The 14,738-nt window shown below is 46.4% G+C and overlaps 1 protein-coding gene across 2 annotated transcripts in view; it reads right to left on the bottom strand.

The window, feature by feature from the left end:
- The window catches only part of rgs7b (regulator of G protein signaling 7b), a 183,524-nt gene extending 175,507 nt beyond the window's left edge, over positions 1-8,017 (bottom strand). For both annotated transcript variants that reach the window (XR_009931780.1, XM_062474342.1), the window contains exons 1-9: positions 7,879-8,017; positions 7,222-7,273; positions 4,912-4,976; positions 4,528-4,604; positions 4,234-4,315; positions 1,571-1,645; positions 1,311-1,409; positions 1,104-1,165; positions 824-934 (exon numbers count right to left, since the gene is read on the bottom strand). Coding sequence is in view for 1 of the 2 variants with exons in the window: in XM_062474342.1 (XP_062330326.1) it covers positions 824-934; positions 1,104-1,165; positions 1,311-1,409; positions 1,571-1,645; positions 4,234-4,315; positions 4,528-4,604; positions 4,912-4,976; positions 7,222-7,273; positions 7,879-7,959 (704 nt within the window). In the remaining variant the exon portion in view is untranslated. The remainder of the gene's footprint in view (positions 1-823; positions 935-1,103; positions 1,166-1,310; positions 1,410-1,570; positions 1,646-4,233; positions 4,316-4,527; positions 4,605-4,911; positions 4,977-7,221; positions 7,274-7,878) is intronic.
- Positions 8,018-14,738: the final 6,721 nt, after the last annotated feature.

The raw sequence follows: 14,738 nt of genomic DNA, 5'->3' as shown, positions 1-14,738 counted from the left end.
CTTCATAGTATTACTGTAAGAAGACAGTCAGGGTTGCCCGGTTGTGTTTATCTTCTCTATCTGTCCACATTGCAGGGTTTCCTGGACACCTGGCATCATGAGGGATGACAGACCCGCTGTAATCTGGACATATAAAGTCATCTCTACTGTTGACACAGCAAACAAGCAAACACGTTTAGCTAGGCTAGTCCCGGCTCGAAGGACAGACGGATGGAGGGATGGGGAGGCGGGCAGCGGTAGACTGGCTATAACGAGTCACTATACTACTGCTGCTCTATCATCACAGCTGAGATTATGGTTAGGGAGACAGCAGGCCTGTTAGAGGGTCTGCGTTGATGCTGATGCGCAGTGACTAGAGAACAGCTGTGTGGGGTGGCAGACACTGATCCTGAGGTGTGCCGAGGGCCAAGGTGAAAGCGAAATGACAGACAGTGGCACTGCGAGGGGCCCCGAGTGATGTATGCGGGGTTGGGTGCCGCAGGGACAGCTGCTGCTCCAGTGCTGCTGGAGGCTGCGGGCCGGGGGGGAAGCTGATGATGATGATGTAGCATGGCTGCACAACAGCTGGGACCGCCTAGCAGGTGGACACAGACTGCAGAGGGCCAGATGCCCGGAGAAACACAGCGATAAGGTCCAATCCACAAGAATTCTGGGGCAAGGAGGGGGAAGAGAGAGGGGGGCGCGGAGCGAGAGAGAGAGAGAGTGATTGAGGGAGAACGAGAGAGAGATCGAGAGAAAGGGAGAGCAAGAGACACAGAGGGAGAGGGAACAAGTGAGAGGGAGCAGGAGACAGAGAGGGAGAGCAAGAGACAGTGCTCCTAACCTGGCCTCGAGCTCCCAGACAGTGGTGTCGTCGGAGATCCAGGGGTTTGAGGGATCTGGAGAGGTGAAGAAGGGGTCATACTCCATATACTGCTCTGTGTAGCTTAGCAAGCTGGGAACAGAAAAGAGACAGAGAGAAAGACAGGGCGGGGAGAAAAAAAAGAAGGAAAATGAGAGACATGCAACAATCAGTCCCAGTAGTCCCACACTGCAGAGAGATGACTGGCAGACATCACGTACAGTGTACCATTTCAATAGTTTCGAACAATACACCAAGGTACCTCTCTGCAACTTTGGACATTTTTAACCGATGCCTGTCGAGCTGCACCTGCCAGAACTGTATCTGAAAGGTAGAGGGAGGAAGGGAGGGAGGGGAGGAGGGGAGGGAGGAGAGGAGGGGGTATTATTCACAGATATGAAGGAGGACTTCCTAATGTGGCACTCAGACGCCCCTTGTTTCAAGAGCTCAGTTTGACACTTTGACCTACCTGTTCCTGTAGCTCCTCCTTGGTTGGCTCTTTGACCTCAGGGGCGGGGGGGTGGGTGGGGCTGTGGCTGCGGATGTCATTCTGGAGACCATAAACGGACTGGGGGGGGGGGGGGTGGTAGGGAGGGGGGGGGGGGGGGTCAAGAGATGAAAGAAAGAAGAGAAGGAAGAGAGTGTCATGAACTTTACCAACGCAAGTGATATCAGCATGCCAGATGTCTTTCCACCTAGGCTACTTGTATGTGTTTGAACTCGCTGCACCTTTCTGGTTTTATGAGGCTGCTTCATTCTGGAGGACTTCTTGATGTCAGCTTCTGTTGTGTTGACACATCCAGGCTGGGAGGCACAGATGAAGGAAGCAGAGGGGTTAATGCTTCATGCTTGAAGGGGTTAATGCTACATGCTTCAACTCCTCTGCTGGGTTCTGCCCATGTGTCATTAACAAGGCATGAGATTAGGATCGGGCAGAAACACAGTGTAAATTAGACGTGAGCAGCAATTTGTGTGTGTGTGCGTGTGTGTTCATCACAGCTGCAGTCCTGTGTCCCCCTACGACTGCCCTACTTCCTACTCATCCATCCCTCCCTCTATGAATGAGACTGTCTGAGACATCCCCTTTCTCTCTGGCTTCATGACACACATACTCACACACGTGAGTAGGTGTCGGCATGGACCAAATTAGGAAGCCTTCCTCCCTACCTTCCTTTCTAACAAGGGAAACAAAAGTAGCCAACCTGACAGCTACTGAGGATGCAGCCTCTGAGTCACCTTGCCCAGAGAAGATGAACAGCGAGAGGGCCTGGGATACAGTGTGTCTCGGTGCTGTGCTAAGGACCGGCCACCTGGGCTGTTGTAGCGGACAGAGCTACGCCCCCCCCCGGCAGTTTCTCCTTCTCACAGCGCCTCAGGGGCTCATCTGTTGTACTGAAATATTAACACAGACGAGAGTAGGAATACCCAACAGCGGGACAGCCAGGACCAGAAGCAGCTTTGATGCTCTGTCCAGGGATGTTCCCTGCTCAATAGTCTGAATTCCAAACCACATCTCTCTATCAGCCTTGCTGAGAAGACACACAGGTAGCAAGGATATAGCTGGAACGGAAGAATACTACCAATGTTCCACAGCAGAACGTTACCAAAATTCTGAACTGTATAACGTCACTAACCCTTCACTTACCTTCCCTGGCTAATCTTAAAAACGACGAAATGTTACTAACCTTCTAGAACTAAGTAGAACTTATTTTGAAAAGTTGCTCTTAATTTCAATGAGGAGCTTGGTGGACACCCGGTAGGAGAATGAGGGCATAAAGATCTATGCCACTTCACACATAATTATGCATCATTTTCTTCATTTCTGCTTGAGATATGCTAATTATTATGTTGAGAGGACTGGAGATATTTTACACTATGCATATTATTGAAAATCCTTTGCTAATTAGCGTGTACAGCTGGCTACATTGGAGAAGCAATATGACGGTAAATAAAGAGTCAAATTATGATTGTTTCATTACTGTTTGAAACACTGGTTGAAGTGTTACTTGAACTGTTGGCTGAACTGTTGCTAGATCTCTCCTTCACACTTGTCCATACTGTTTAAGCTCGAGATAATGTGACAATGTTGGATATCACTGGCTAGTAGTCAAATAAACAGTTTATTTCAAACTGTGATTGAAAACCCTATAGTCATTTGCCATGAATTCCTTTTTTTATTTAACAAATTTCACTGAGGATTTACTTTAATTGTTACTGGATCACATGCTCTTCTTACTATTGCAGGCTGTGACTATACATGTTTCATCACTTTCCTTTACCTTCTCATCATCCCACTCTATAGGGGTGTTTCTCAGCCTGGCTTAGATCCATGTACTGTAGCTGTCCTACAGTCACACATGCACTGGCATCATGGAATCAAAGAGCGTAGTGTGAGTGAATCTACAGTCCGAGAGAAGCTCTTTAAAGCTAAGTCTTTCATGTTGAGTCTGAAATGTTGTATGTGTGTGTGCTTGACTGTGTGTGTGTGTGTGTGTGTGTGTGTGTGTGTGTGTGTGTGTGTGTGCGTGTGTGCACGCTTGAAAGTGTGTGTGTGTCTGTATGAGCCCGAACAAGTCCAGCAGTGGTTGGTCAGACACTGATTTAATTCTTTCATCTGCTATTTTCTATTGGCTGCACCACTCAAGTGTGAAGCTATTCAGGTAGTAACAGAGAACATGCTTTGATGACAGGTGCTCCCATTCCCAGCAACTACGAATCAAAGGCCTCACCACTGACACACTACCAATAGTGGGCTGCATAAAGTACAAAGACACTAAGACTTCTATCGTCTGTGCATTACACGATACACAAACTCACACGAACAGGCACACAGCTGCCATGAGAAGCAAGCAGACAAGTCAGAGGTTCCTGAGGCATAACCACAATGATCAGGTGGAGAGATGTTTCACAGGGTATAGAGAATGTTTCACATAGGGGAAATAACAGGATTGTTATGTAACAGGTAACAACCAATCTGTTCTGTAACTTTAAGTAATATTCAGTTCTTTCTTTTTAATACCAACCCAATTCTACTCTATAAAATATATAGAAACTACTGTCTCATTTATCAAATCATCTATTTTATCAATATGGATGAACATTTTCTAACTAAGCCCAGAGGAGAACTTGATTTGATAAATATTGAAGTCTTGGAAGGATGACTTGCATGTGTAGAGATATTGAATCAGTCATTTCTAATTTGCAGCCACGTCCATGATGTGGTATTTAAGTAGAGTAGCAGTCTGCAGAGATAGCTTCCACAGGCCCCCAACACACAGCTTTGCATAGCCTGGCTGGGTGCTAATGAGCTATTGAGAGCAGAGGGCTCGGAGACACTGACAAGGACATTGCATATGTGTGTGTACGTGTGTGTGTGTATTGTCTACACTGACCACAGGTCTGTGGACATCCCAGAATGCCCTCTCCTGGCTGTCCAGGATTTTCCTCTCAATCTTGTCTCTTTTCTTGTCGACTCTAGAAAAAGAGAGCAAAAGGCAGAGAGGAAAAGAGATAGTGAGAAACAGAGGTGAAACACACATTATTCCTCAATGGACTTTATAGAGACCTGGAGTCACCACAGAGGAGTGGACAACACCACATATTTTACGAGACAGTCGGAATACAGTCCACATCAGCCTCAGTCCCATAAGGGTGCTTCCTGTGTTACTGTGTGCAGTACAACTCACTTAGCTTGTGCTTCTGCTTGCATAAATATAAATTCCCATTTCCTGGCAAAGGCTCTCTGTAGTCTGGCTAAGCTCTCCTGAAAGGCAGAACAGAGAGAAAGAGAGAGATCGAGAAAGGGGAAAAGAGATAGGAGGTCTTAGTTCTTCATAGAGCTTATTAAATCAATCAGGCATGGTTAATGGATGCTAGCGAGTAGCTGGTTGATTAGTGCTTTTGGGAGAAGGTGAGATTTTGAAGCACAATCCGTCTAGAATCTGACACTGAGGAACTTGATTCCCAGAAATATTTGTGCAAAACACGCACACATGCACATGCACACACACAGTGAGATCAAGGGAGACTGGGTTGGAGGGGAGGGGAGGGTAGGGGAGGGTAGGGCTTACTGCTTCATAGTCAGCTAGCTCCAGCCTGGCTTTGTTCTGCATGGTTCTCTTGCACAGGTAAACAGCTGCCAGAAGACACACACAAGAGAAAGTCAGCACAGAAGGGAGAAACAGCCAGGCAAGTCTGAGGTATAGTTGAAACAAGCAAGGCAATGGGATAACCAGTCAGTACAAACTGTGAAAAATAATCATCTTAATCTATACACTGCCGATCAGTTTGGTGAAACAATTGAAAGAAAGAGGGTCTCTTCTTTCTCTCAGTGATTGAGAGAAAGAAGAGAGGTATCAAATAGGAAACACGCAGTGTAATTTTGACATCTGAGGTAGAGATGTTACCAAGCTCTTACAGAGACATGCACTGCTCCTTACTACTACACATTCTTCATTGATCTGTCTACTCTCTCTCTCTCTCTCTCTCTCTCTCTCTCTCTCTCTCTCTCTCTCTCTCTCTCTCTCTCTCTCTCTCTCTCTCTCTCTCTCTCTCTCTCTCTCTCTCTCTCCCTCTATCTCTCTCTCTCTCCCTCTATCTCTCCCTCTCCTCCCTCTATCTCTCTCTCCCTCTCCGTCTCCCTCTCCCTCTCCCTCCCGCTCTCCTTCTTCGAGTCTCTTTGTCTCATTTTCCCGAGGTGTTAAACCAAAGGAGTGTCTGGTTTTGAAGTGCAATACATCATTGCAGGAAACAAACAGCGACCTGTTTGTGAACAGGATCTGGTGACAGCAGGATGACAGGCGGACATCTTTCCAGATGCTCGATCCTAGACAGACCAGTAGCCAGACACACAGCCCTGCGTCTCCCAAAGCAGGTACATTAACCGGGTTGCCATTCAAGGGCAAACAGCACAAGGATGCTGGAATATACCCGAAACCAAATATAACGCAACATCAAATGGATTTGACAGGATCCAAATACAACACAACATATGTGCAGAGTTCATGGATGAGAGCAGATCTGAGCCGACGAGCTGTCCTCGACAGAGAGCTTCTTCCAGCCCTGCAGCCTGGGGGGACTCTCCCTGTCAGGCAGATGGTTGGAGGGCCTCTGTTGGAATTAATGAGGATCATTTTCCAGCACTACTCTATCACCCTGCTGAGACCGTACCATGTTACCAGCACATCAGCCTGCCTGCCAGCCAAACAGCCAGCAAACCACTTGGGCAAACAATGTAGCCACAGCCAGCCAGCAGTCATACAGCCCGCAAACCAGTCAGCCATGCACTCGGCCATCCAGCCATAGAGTAAACCAGCCAACCAGCTAGTTTTGGGGGAGGGGGAGAAAACTACAGACTGTGAGAAGAGACTGAAGCTGAGCGCAATAGTGTTCAAAACTATTTATTGTACAAACTGTTTCCATTGGAGTAGGATAACCCAGCACACAGTAGCATAGAGGATTAAGCTCGTGGCAGTCCCTCACAGCTGTAAGGTATTCTCACTAAAAGGGATTGTGCGGCTCCTTTCCAGTCAGCCAGTAGTGGGAGGTGGAGAGAGGAGATTAAGGTAGATCTGTCACTTCTCTGGGTGTGCACGCATATCACACCTCTCATACAGGAGGAAGGCAGCCAGGCTTATTTCCTCCTTTCTTCTTTCAACTCTACCTTTCTATTTCTCTTCCCTTTTCCTTTACTTCCTCTACCCTCCCTCCACTAGGAGCTTTGCTCTGTTTAGTGGAGAAACACTTAGAACTTCTTCTGGATGAAATAATCGAAATCTATGTATCTGCATCTAATATCCTATCAAGAGCCCTAAATATACAGTATAACTGTCAGTGTATTGCAGTAGTTCACCGGGGCCACTAAGACTCAGAGCTTGCCAATCACACATGTCTACACGGCCTTACCCTGCCCCCATCTGACCGCGAGCCTGTGTCATAGGATGACTGTCTGCTGAGGATTACGTCAGACCATGTGTACAAATGTACTTAATCTGTATAGCATGAATCCAAAATAGATTATCATCCCCAGAACACACGTTCTGAGGTCAGTGAGGATTTCATATCTACCGCTTCAGCATTGATGGTCTCATTCACATTTCTGATCACACATTACCATGTAATACACTACACTTCCAATACCTAATGTGCATTTATTAGTACTTGGTTTGTGTACCTGCACAAGGACTGCAGCTTTCATTCATCAGCTTCTGTTTCTCATAGAAATGCATCCTTTTTCTTCTCCATTAAATATGTCACAGCCATCTGGACAGGAGATCTGGGCCACTCTCAGGCAGCGTAGCCCAGATTTACTGGACAGTAATGCCTGCATGTGTGTGGGGGGTGTGTCGTGTGTGTGGTGTTGGTGTGTGTAATGTACTCACCGTAGTCTGTGTTCTCTGGTTCCCAACAGTTAGACGGCCAGAAATATGGAGTCTGAGAAAGGAGGAGAGAGGAGAGAGAGTGAAACAGACAGAGAGAGATAAAGAAAGAAAGATACAAATAAAGAGAGAGAGAGAGAGAGAGAGAGAGAGAGAGAGAGAGAGAGAGAGAGAGAGAGGATGAGAGAGAGAGAGAGAGAGAGAGAGAGAGAGAGAGAGGGGATGGACGGGGAGCTTTAACACCTGAGCTGACCTCTAAGATGATAATAACCCTATCTGTCATGAAGGTGTCCCATTCTCAGCATGAGCCAAGACTCATAAATATGCATCAGAGAGTCCATATGTAGTCCAGGTCTGCTCAGCCCAGCAGGACATGTCCCGGTTAGTGTGTGTGTGTGTGTGCGTTTGTCTGGTTGTGTGTGTTTCAAGGGGCAGAGGGAGCATCTGACATTTAAATGTGGTGAGAGAATAAATAGATGATTTAGCATACCTATTATTGGAGAGAGTTGAATACAGGCTAAGGGAAGCACAAACATGCGTGTATGCGTGTGTGTGTATGTGTATGGAGGGTGCATGTGTTTGTATAATTTCAGCAAAGAAGCCGTGATCATGCAGTGACGCCACTGTACCAAGAGGCAGAGTAGAAGCTGCGGAACATACCTGGAACCTGTAGAATGTTCCGTCATCCTTCAGTGTGAGAACGTGGTCGGAGATGGGGAAGAAGTATCCGTGGGCTGCCATCAGGGTGCCCAAGTGTAGGCGCCTCCACTGTCAACAACATCAACAACAACATCAACAACAACATCAACAACAACATCAACAACAACATCAACAACAACATCAACAACAGCATCCCCAACAACATCAACATCAACAACAGCATCCCCAACAACATTAACAACAGCATCAACAAACAACATCAACAACATCAAAAACACGACATCATCATCCCACAATACTAATAGTAGCAACAACAACTCTTTCTGTACCCCAGGTCGAGGCCGGTGTGGCTGTACTCTGAATAAGACAAGACGACATGAATATTTCAGCACATTTACTGATGTGAACCAGAGCAGTGGCCTTTTAAAAGCCTGGATCAAACACGCTAAGGGACTCCATCACCTGTGTTCACAGCTAATAGACATGCATGACTGGGCAAAATGTCACGAAAAAAAAGAGGCAGAGGGATGGAGGGGATAGGGTGCTGGGGTGGCCTGGGTGGATGGGGGGTGGGCGGTGGGTTCTGGGGGGGTAGGGGAAGGAGGGGGGAAGGTGAGACAAATGAGAGAGGGGGGTGAGACAGGTGAGACAGGGAGGAAAGACTAGGAATAAATGTGAAGAGATAGGAGGGCAGGAGAGGCTGGGAGGCACAGAGAGAGCTGACAGCTTGGATTGACTGTCCATGTATCTTTGTCAGCCGCTTGGAGGTGCAACAAAGTAGTTGCTCGCCTATCCCTGTCTGGGGTCGACCTAGAAGGTCAGGTAAGGAGGTGGATGAGCTGAATTGTCTGTCTACAGAAGTGCAGCCGCACGCATGTACCACCATCCTACACACTCTATTTTTAAAAGCAGGATACTTTGATCTATCTCGTCCACAGATAAAAGAGAAGTGGCTTTTGTGTACGGCAGGGGGGATGAATGTCTGTGCCTGTGTGTGTGTGTGTGTGTGTGTATTCAGGTGTCTATACACAGGCCTCCATAACATCCACACTTACACCACCATGCTGGCAGGCACAATACAGTTTGTGTTTCAGACCTTCTATACACTGTCAAAGAGTGTGCACCACGTGAAAACAAAATGTAGTAACAGTCTGTACTGTTCTGTACTTTTGCAACCTGGGGAGATGTACTTTGTTCAAGCTGAGGGAAATAGATGGCAAGAAAGGAAGAGAATGCGAGAGAGAGAGAGAGAGAGAGAGAGAGAGAGAGAGAGAGAGAGAGAAAGAGAGAGAGAGAGAGAGAGAGAGAGAGAGAGAGAACGAGAGAGAGAGAGAGAGAGAGAGAGAGAGAGAGAGAGAGAGAGAGAGAGAGAGAGAAGGAAAGAGAGAGGGAGGGAAAAAAGAGAGAGGGAAAAAAGAGAGAGGGGGAAGATAGAGACTGAGAAACATTGAGAGAGAGAGAGAGAGAGAGAGAGAGAGAGAGAGAGAGAGAGAGAGAGAGAGAGGAGAGAGAGAGAGAGAGAGGGAAACTGACACAGTGATGAGTTTCAGATTCGCTTTTTTAAGCTGAACCAGGCAGTATTCTGGGTAGTCAGATTGTCTATTCAGAACAGGAACAGTAGTCAGAGAGCAATTTCACAGCTGAATTCAGAGCTCCAAACTTTCTCTCTTTCTTTCTCTCTCTCTCTTTCTGTTCCACCCCATTCATGGTCCTCCATCTAGTCTAGTACAAGCTGAGATAACTCACAGACAGTCACAGAAAGCACAGGCTAGGTAAGGCCACAGAACTACACAGATACTGTGGTGAAGTGGGTGATAGGTGAAGGCCCATTACAGTCTGCATATAGAACCTGGTATGCACTATGGTCAGACTCTTGGGAGACAGTAATCAGGAAATATGCAGAAACGGACTTATACGAGTTACGACGTTGTCACCTGTTTGCCTGTTCTACTGTATCCTATGCTTGACCATGAAAGGAAACGTTCTGTGCACCCTATATTTGAACTTGTCTATCCATTGTATATAAGAACGGCTGTGAACCCTGTTCCTTACTCATGCTGACCACTCTGTTGTGGAAAGGTCACATGATCCGAGCTTGTCAACCCTTTCCAGTGTCGTGCAACTCTTTCCGGCCTCCTACTGACAGATTTCATCCTATCAGCGGGGGACATACACTTAGGGTGTGTTCGTGGTTCCTGATTACAGGCTCAAGTACACAATAGAATACACCAGTTTAGTGTAGACTAACTACACCAACATGTTCCAGGACACTATTTACCATCTTCAATCACAATGGCGTGAACGCACAAATGCCAAGCAGGTGTTGTTGCTAGGATGATCTACTGTGGAAATGATGACAATGATTAAAAAACACTCAGTAATCAATGACTGAGTGATTGACAATAGAGATGAGATAAGCAGCAAACACTTCGAGGCTCACCTCTCAAATACCAACCCTGGATGACTCTCTCGCAGAACCATTCATTACAACCCACAGCTCTAAGGCAGCTTTCAGAGTAATTGAATAATGACACACACACACACACTCACAACTCACATAAACACACACTCACACTCACAACTCACATAAACACACACAGATCTGCTGTCTCTCTCCATCTCTCTGGCTCAATCTGTCTGTCTGTCTCTGTCTGTCTCTATCTCTCACTCTTTCTCTGTCCTCTCTCATTCTTTCTCTCTCTCTGTCTGTCTCTCTCGCTTTCTCTCTTTTTCTGTCTAAATTAGTTTAACTTGGACGTCAGCTCCATCAGAGGAAAGACAATTCAATAGTCTGTTAGTCTCTCTATCGCTGCCCAGCCAATTAAGTGTTTATGGCTGACCCCCTGCTGGCTAGGCTAATTGGGTTTGGTCAGCAGGTGGACAAAGAGTGTTTAGACACAGTTTCAGCAGAGGATCTATAAAAGGCATTAACATGGAAATGGAAATCCTAGACCAAAACCTCCTCTCTATGGCTATGGCCATTTGTTAGGTAAACTTGATGAGGTGCTGACAAGATAATGCCATAAAAAGACGTCCTTAAACGGTCATCTGAAGATTTCGCTGGTCCACCAATTAGAGACCTGAATACCGAAGGTGCATGAGGTGCATTCTAGGAACTCTTATTCCATGTTTTTCATCCCTGCACTACTTCAAAGCAGAGCTAGCATGCTCGCTCCAGACTCTCTCTCTCTCTCTCTCTCTCTCTCTCTCTCCCTCTCTCTCTCTCTCTCTCTCTCTCTCTGTATGGTAAAGCTCTTCTAATGAGGGGTCACGGTTGAAGGGGCTGCATTAGGCACACACTCACACCAACCATGAGCACACTCGCACACACACACACACACACACTACAGCACAGGGGCTTAACATTTAGTCATTTAGTCATTTTTTTTAACAGCTCAGATGCTTTGTTCAGGAGCACTCTCAATAGGCTAGTGAATAGGATATCTGGTAAAAAAGTTGAGGGGGTGAATGGGGGTGTTGTGGAGGGAGAGACTTGTGAGGAGAGAACAGTACAGTGTGAACTTGTGAGCAGGGAAGCGGGGTTTATTGGGTAGAAGAGAGGCTCCTCTCTAGACATGTCTCCTCACTTCGGCCCAGTGTGCTGATTTCCCATTAAGGTTGATGGCGGGCAGCTGCCAAGATGGACATGAATGAAGGAAGAAGGGTGGGTAGGAGGAGGAAGAGAAGAGTGGAGAGGAGGATGGGTTGGACAGGACATCTTCTAACCACTGTACATTTACTGGTGATTTATTTGGGGTTTGATGGAATGTGATCTTCCTCTCTCCACTGTTGTATCCCCTTACTTCCTCTTCTGAGTGAGGGTGTAAGTGCGTGTAAGTGTGTGTGTAAGTGTGTGTGTATGTGCGTGTCGGCATGTGTGTGTGTGCCTCTCTTGCCCCTCGGGATTCAACGAAAGACAGAAAGACAACAGCAGAGGGCCGCTTGGGATTTAGGACACACCCCACACCGATACACACACACACACACACACATGCACACACCCACACATTCACACACACACATAGCCTGGGGCTGAAACGTGATGAGAGTTCCAATGCAGCACCTCTCTTCCCTGCATGCTCACCAGGGACAGACGGCAGAGGGGAATAGAAGCCTGAGAGTCCCACAGGATCACTTCTAATCTGAGCTACTGTGCCTGTGGCTGCACAGCGAGTGCCTGGGCTTACTGCACTTCACTACAGCCATTCGAGGACAAACCTGAATGGGATGGATATTATTTTCCTTCATGCACCCGATGAAGGGGAGTGACATGATTCTCCTTATTGTAATGAACACCCACAGAATCCTCTTACCTTGATCTTCAATGTTTAGGTTTTTGGTCATCCACTGCACAATGTCTGAACCTGAATCACAAAAGAGAAAGCAAACCCATTAGGCCAGCATGTCTGTGTGCAAATCTGACTGGAGCGGAAGTGGGGACGTTGTCATAGAAAACTCCTAACACTGTTCATTTCAGCTCTTAATGAATTCATAGTCCAATCCAACTCCAGCAATGCAGCGAAAGATGAAAACTAAAGTTGAATTCTGTGGCTTGAACGGATAAGGTACCATTAGAATGCAAATTGAATCTTAGAGACACAGTCAGCTCACACATTGAGCTGAACCACAAGCAAGTATTACAATTTAAACGTTTCCAGTTATCAAGAGAAAGTGAGGGAAGAGAGAAGGAAACAGACAGAGGGAGGGAGAGAGAGAGAGGGAGGGACAGCCCACTGCTACCTGCCGCATGGCCACCTTCACACATAGTCAACACCAGCTGTTTCTCTCTGCTAAATTTATACTCTTTTAATTATCACTTCTTCAGCTGTAACTCTGAACACAACTGACAGAATGGAGTGGCAGGGTGAGTCAGAAAGGGGGTGTGGAAAGAGAGAGAAAGAGAGAGAGAGAGAGAGAGAGAGAGAGAGAGAGAGAGAGAGAGAGAGAGGGGTATGAGGGGAGGGGTCCATATGGAGATAAACAAGCCTCCAGTCTTTCCCTCTTTCTCTTTCTTTCTTCTTTCTTTCTTTCTATCCTCACCCCACCCCATCCCCCCTCTCCCTCTCATTTGAAGATTTGCCATCTCATCAGATGACTTTCTGAGAGGGTTCTGCCAACAACTGGGGGATTTAAGGGAGGGCACCACCAGGTTTCTCAACACCACTCTGTTCTGAGCTCTCTGGTAACCTGTTTCTCTGGTAACCTGCTTATCTGTGAACTTGTTTCTCTGGGAAACTGTTTCTCTGAGAACGTGTTTCTCTGGGAACGTGTTTCTCTGGGAACCTGTTTCTCTGGGAACTTGTGTGTTGAAAAATCCATAATCTATCATTGACCCATTGTTCTGGCATCCTTAGTAACGGTCCTGACAGTTACCTATCAATCAGGCTGAATAATAGATGTCTGAGTGTGTGAGGAGGGTGGGGGTGTAAAGGTTACCCAGCGGTGGGGCCTTCCACAGGTGTGGGGAGGCAGGAAGGGAGGGAGGGAGGAAGCACTGAGAAACAGCAGGACAGATACACAACAACAACAACAACATTCCTATCCTTTTCCTCTTATAAATGGTGTAGAATGAAGCGGGCTGAATAAGTTGTGTCTGATCCCTAAACAGCCCCCTTCTAGGGATCTGTGTTCAGAACCTGCTCCACGGATCCTGTATGCTTGCATAACCGCCAGAACTTGGAAACACACTTATGATGGTTATGCTTCACAGCTCCTCCAAATGTCTATCTCTGAATACATACTAACTCCTCAACTGCAGTACAACATCCACAATGAAGAGAGAGAGAGAGAGAGAGAGAGAGAGAGAGAGAGAGAGAGAGAGAGAGAGAGAGAGAGAGAGAGAGAGAGAGAGACAGAGACAGAGACAGAGACAGAGACAGAGAAGAGAGATTGAAAGACAAAGATAGAAAGAGGGAAAACGAAAAAGAGAGACAGAGATAGTGAAATAGAGTGAAAGCAAGGGAGAGAGAGAGAGACAGAGAGAGATGCAGATAGATGGAGAACGAGCGGCAGTGAAGAGACCTGTACTTTTCAAATGTCATCTATTGAACACGGTTACGTAAGACTCTCTGTTACGTAACTCAGGAGGAGGAAGCAGCAGCAGCAGACCTAGCCCCTACATGAGCCTCATTAACAGTTACCCTGCACACAAATGCCACAGCATTACACCCAGCCAAGGTATAGAAACCCACTTGATATCAGCCCATCACACTGTCAGCTCCCTCAGACTGAGCTAGGCTGTAAGTATCAGACAGATTAGACATTGGAGAGTGGAGGCTAAGTGAATTACCTTAGCTAAGTAGCTAGCTAATGGAATATCAGAATCAGAATCTGATTCAGAATCAGCTTTATTCACCAAGTAAGTTCACACAAACAAGGAATTTACCGTGGCAGGAAGGTGCATACAATGAACATATAAGAATCTTAGATCTAAAAAGTAGAAAATGTAAAGCAAATAAATCAAAACAATACTATACAATGTACAAACAAATATGTGAAATTACATATAAAATTAAATATGTACAGTACCATAACCAGTAGGCTACCTAAACTGGATTTGAAAATAATTACTATACTGTACAATTATGGAAATCTTTATGATCCTGGAGTTGGCTGAGTCAACATGATTTAATAGGTAAAAGAGCAGTCATCAGTGTTGGGGAGGTGTTCAGGAGTTTCATCACCAATCACCATGTCGACACTGAAGGTTGTTATCTACAGTATAGGGGATCTAAACAGTGTGCCTTAGCGCTGCTCCATATCATATTTACAGCGAGGAGCGCTGGCTGAGCCAGCTGGCTTATCGCATCTCTGAGCGCCTTTAACCAGATAGCAGGGGATAACTGTCAGGCACATAGCAG

This window comes from Osmerus eperlanus, chromosome 12 (genome assembly GCF_963692335.1).
Source record: "Osmerus eperlanus chromosome 12, fOsmEpe2.1, whole genome shotgun sequence".
NCBI lineage: Eukaryota > Metazoa > Chordata > Actinopteri > Osmeriformes > Osmeridae > Osmerus > Osmerus eperlanus.
The sequence above is the reverse complement of the archived record's forward strand: the minus strand, read 5'-3'. Positions and strand labels throughout refer to the sequence as shown.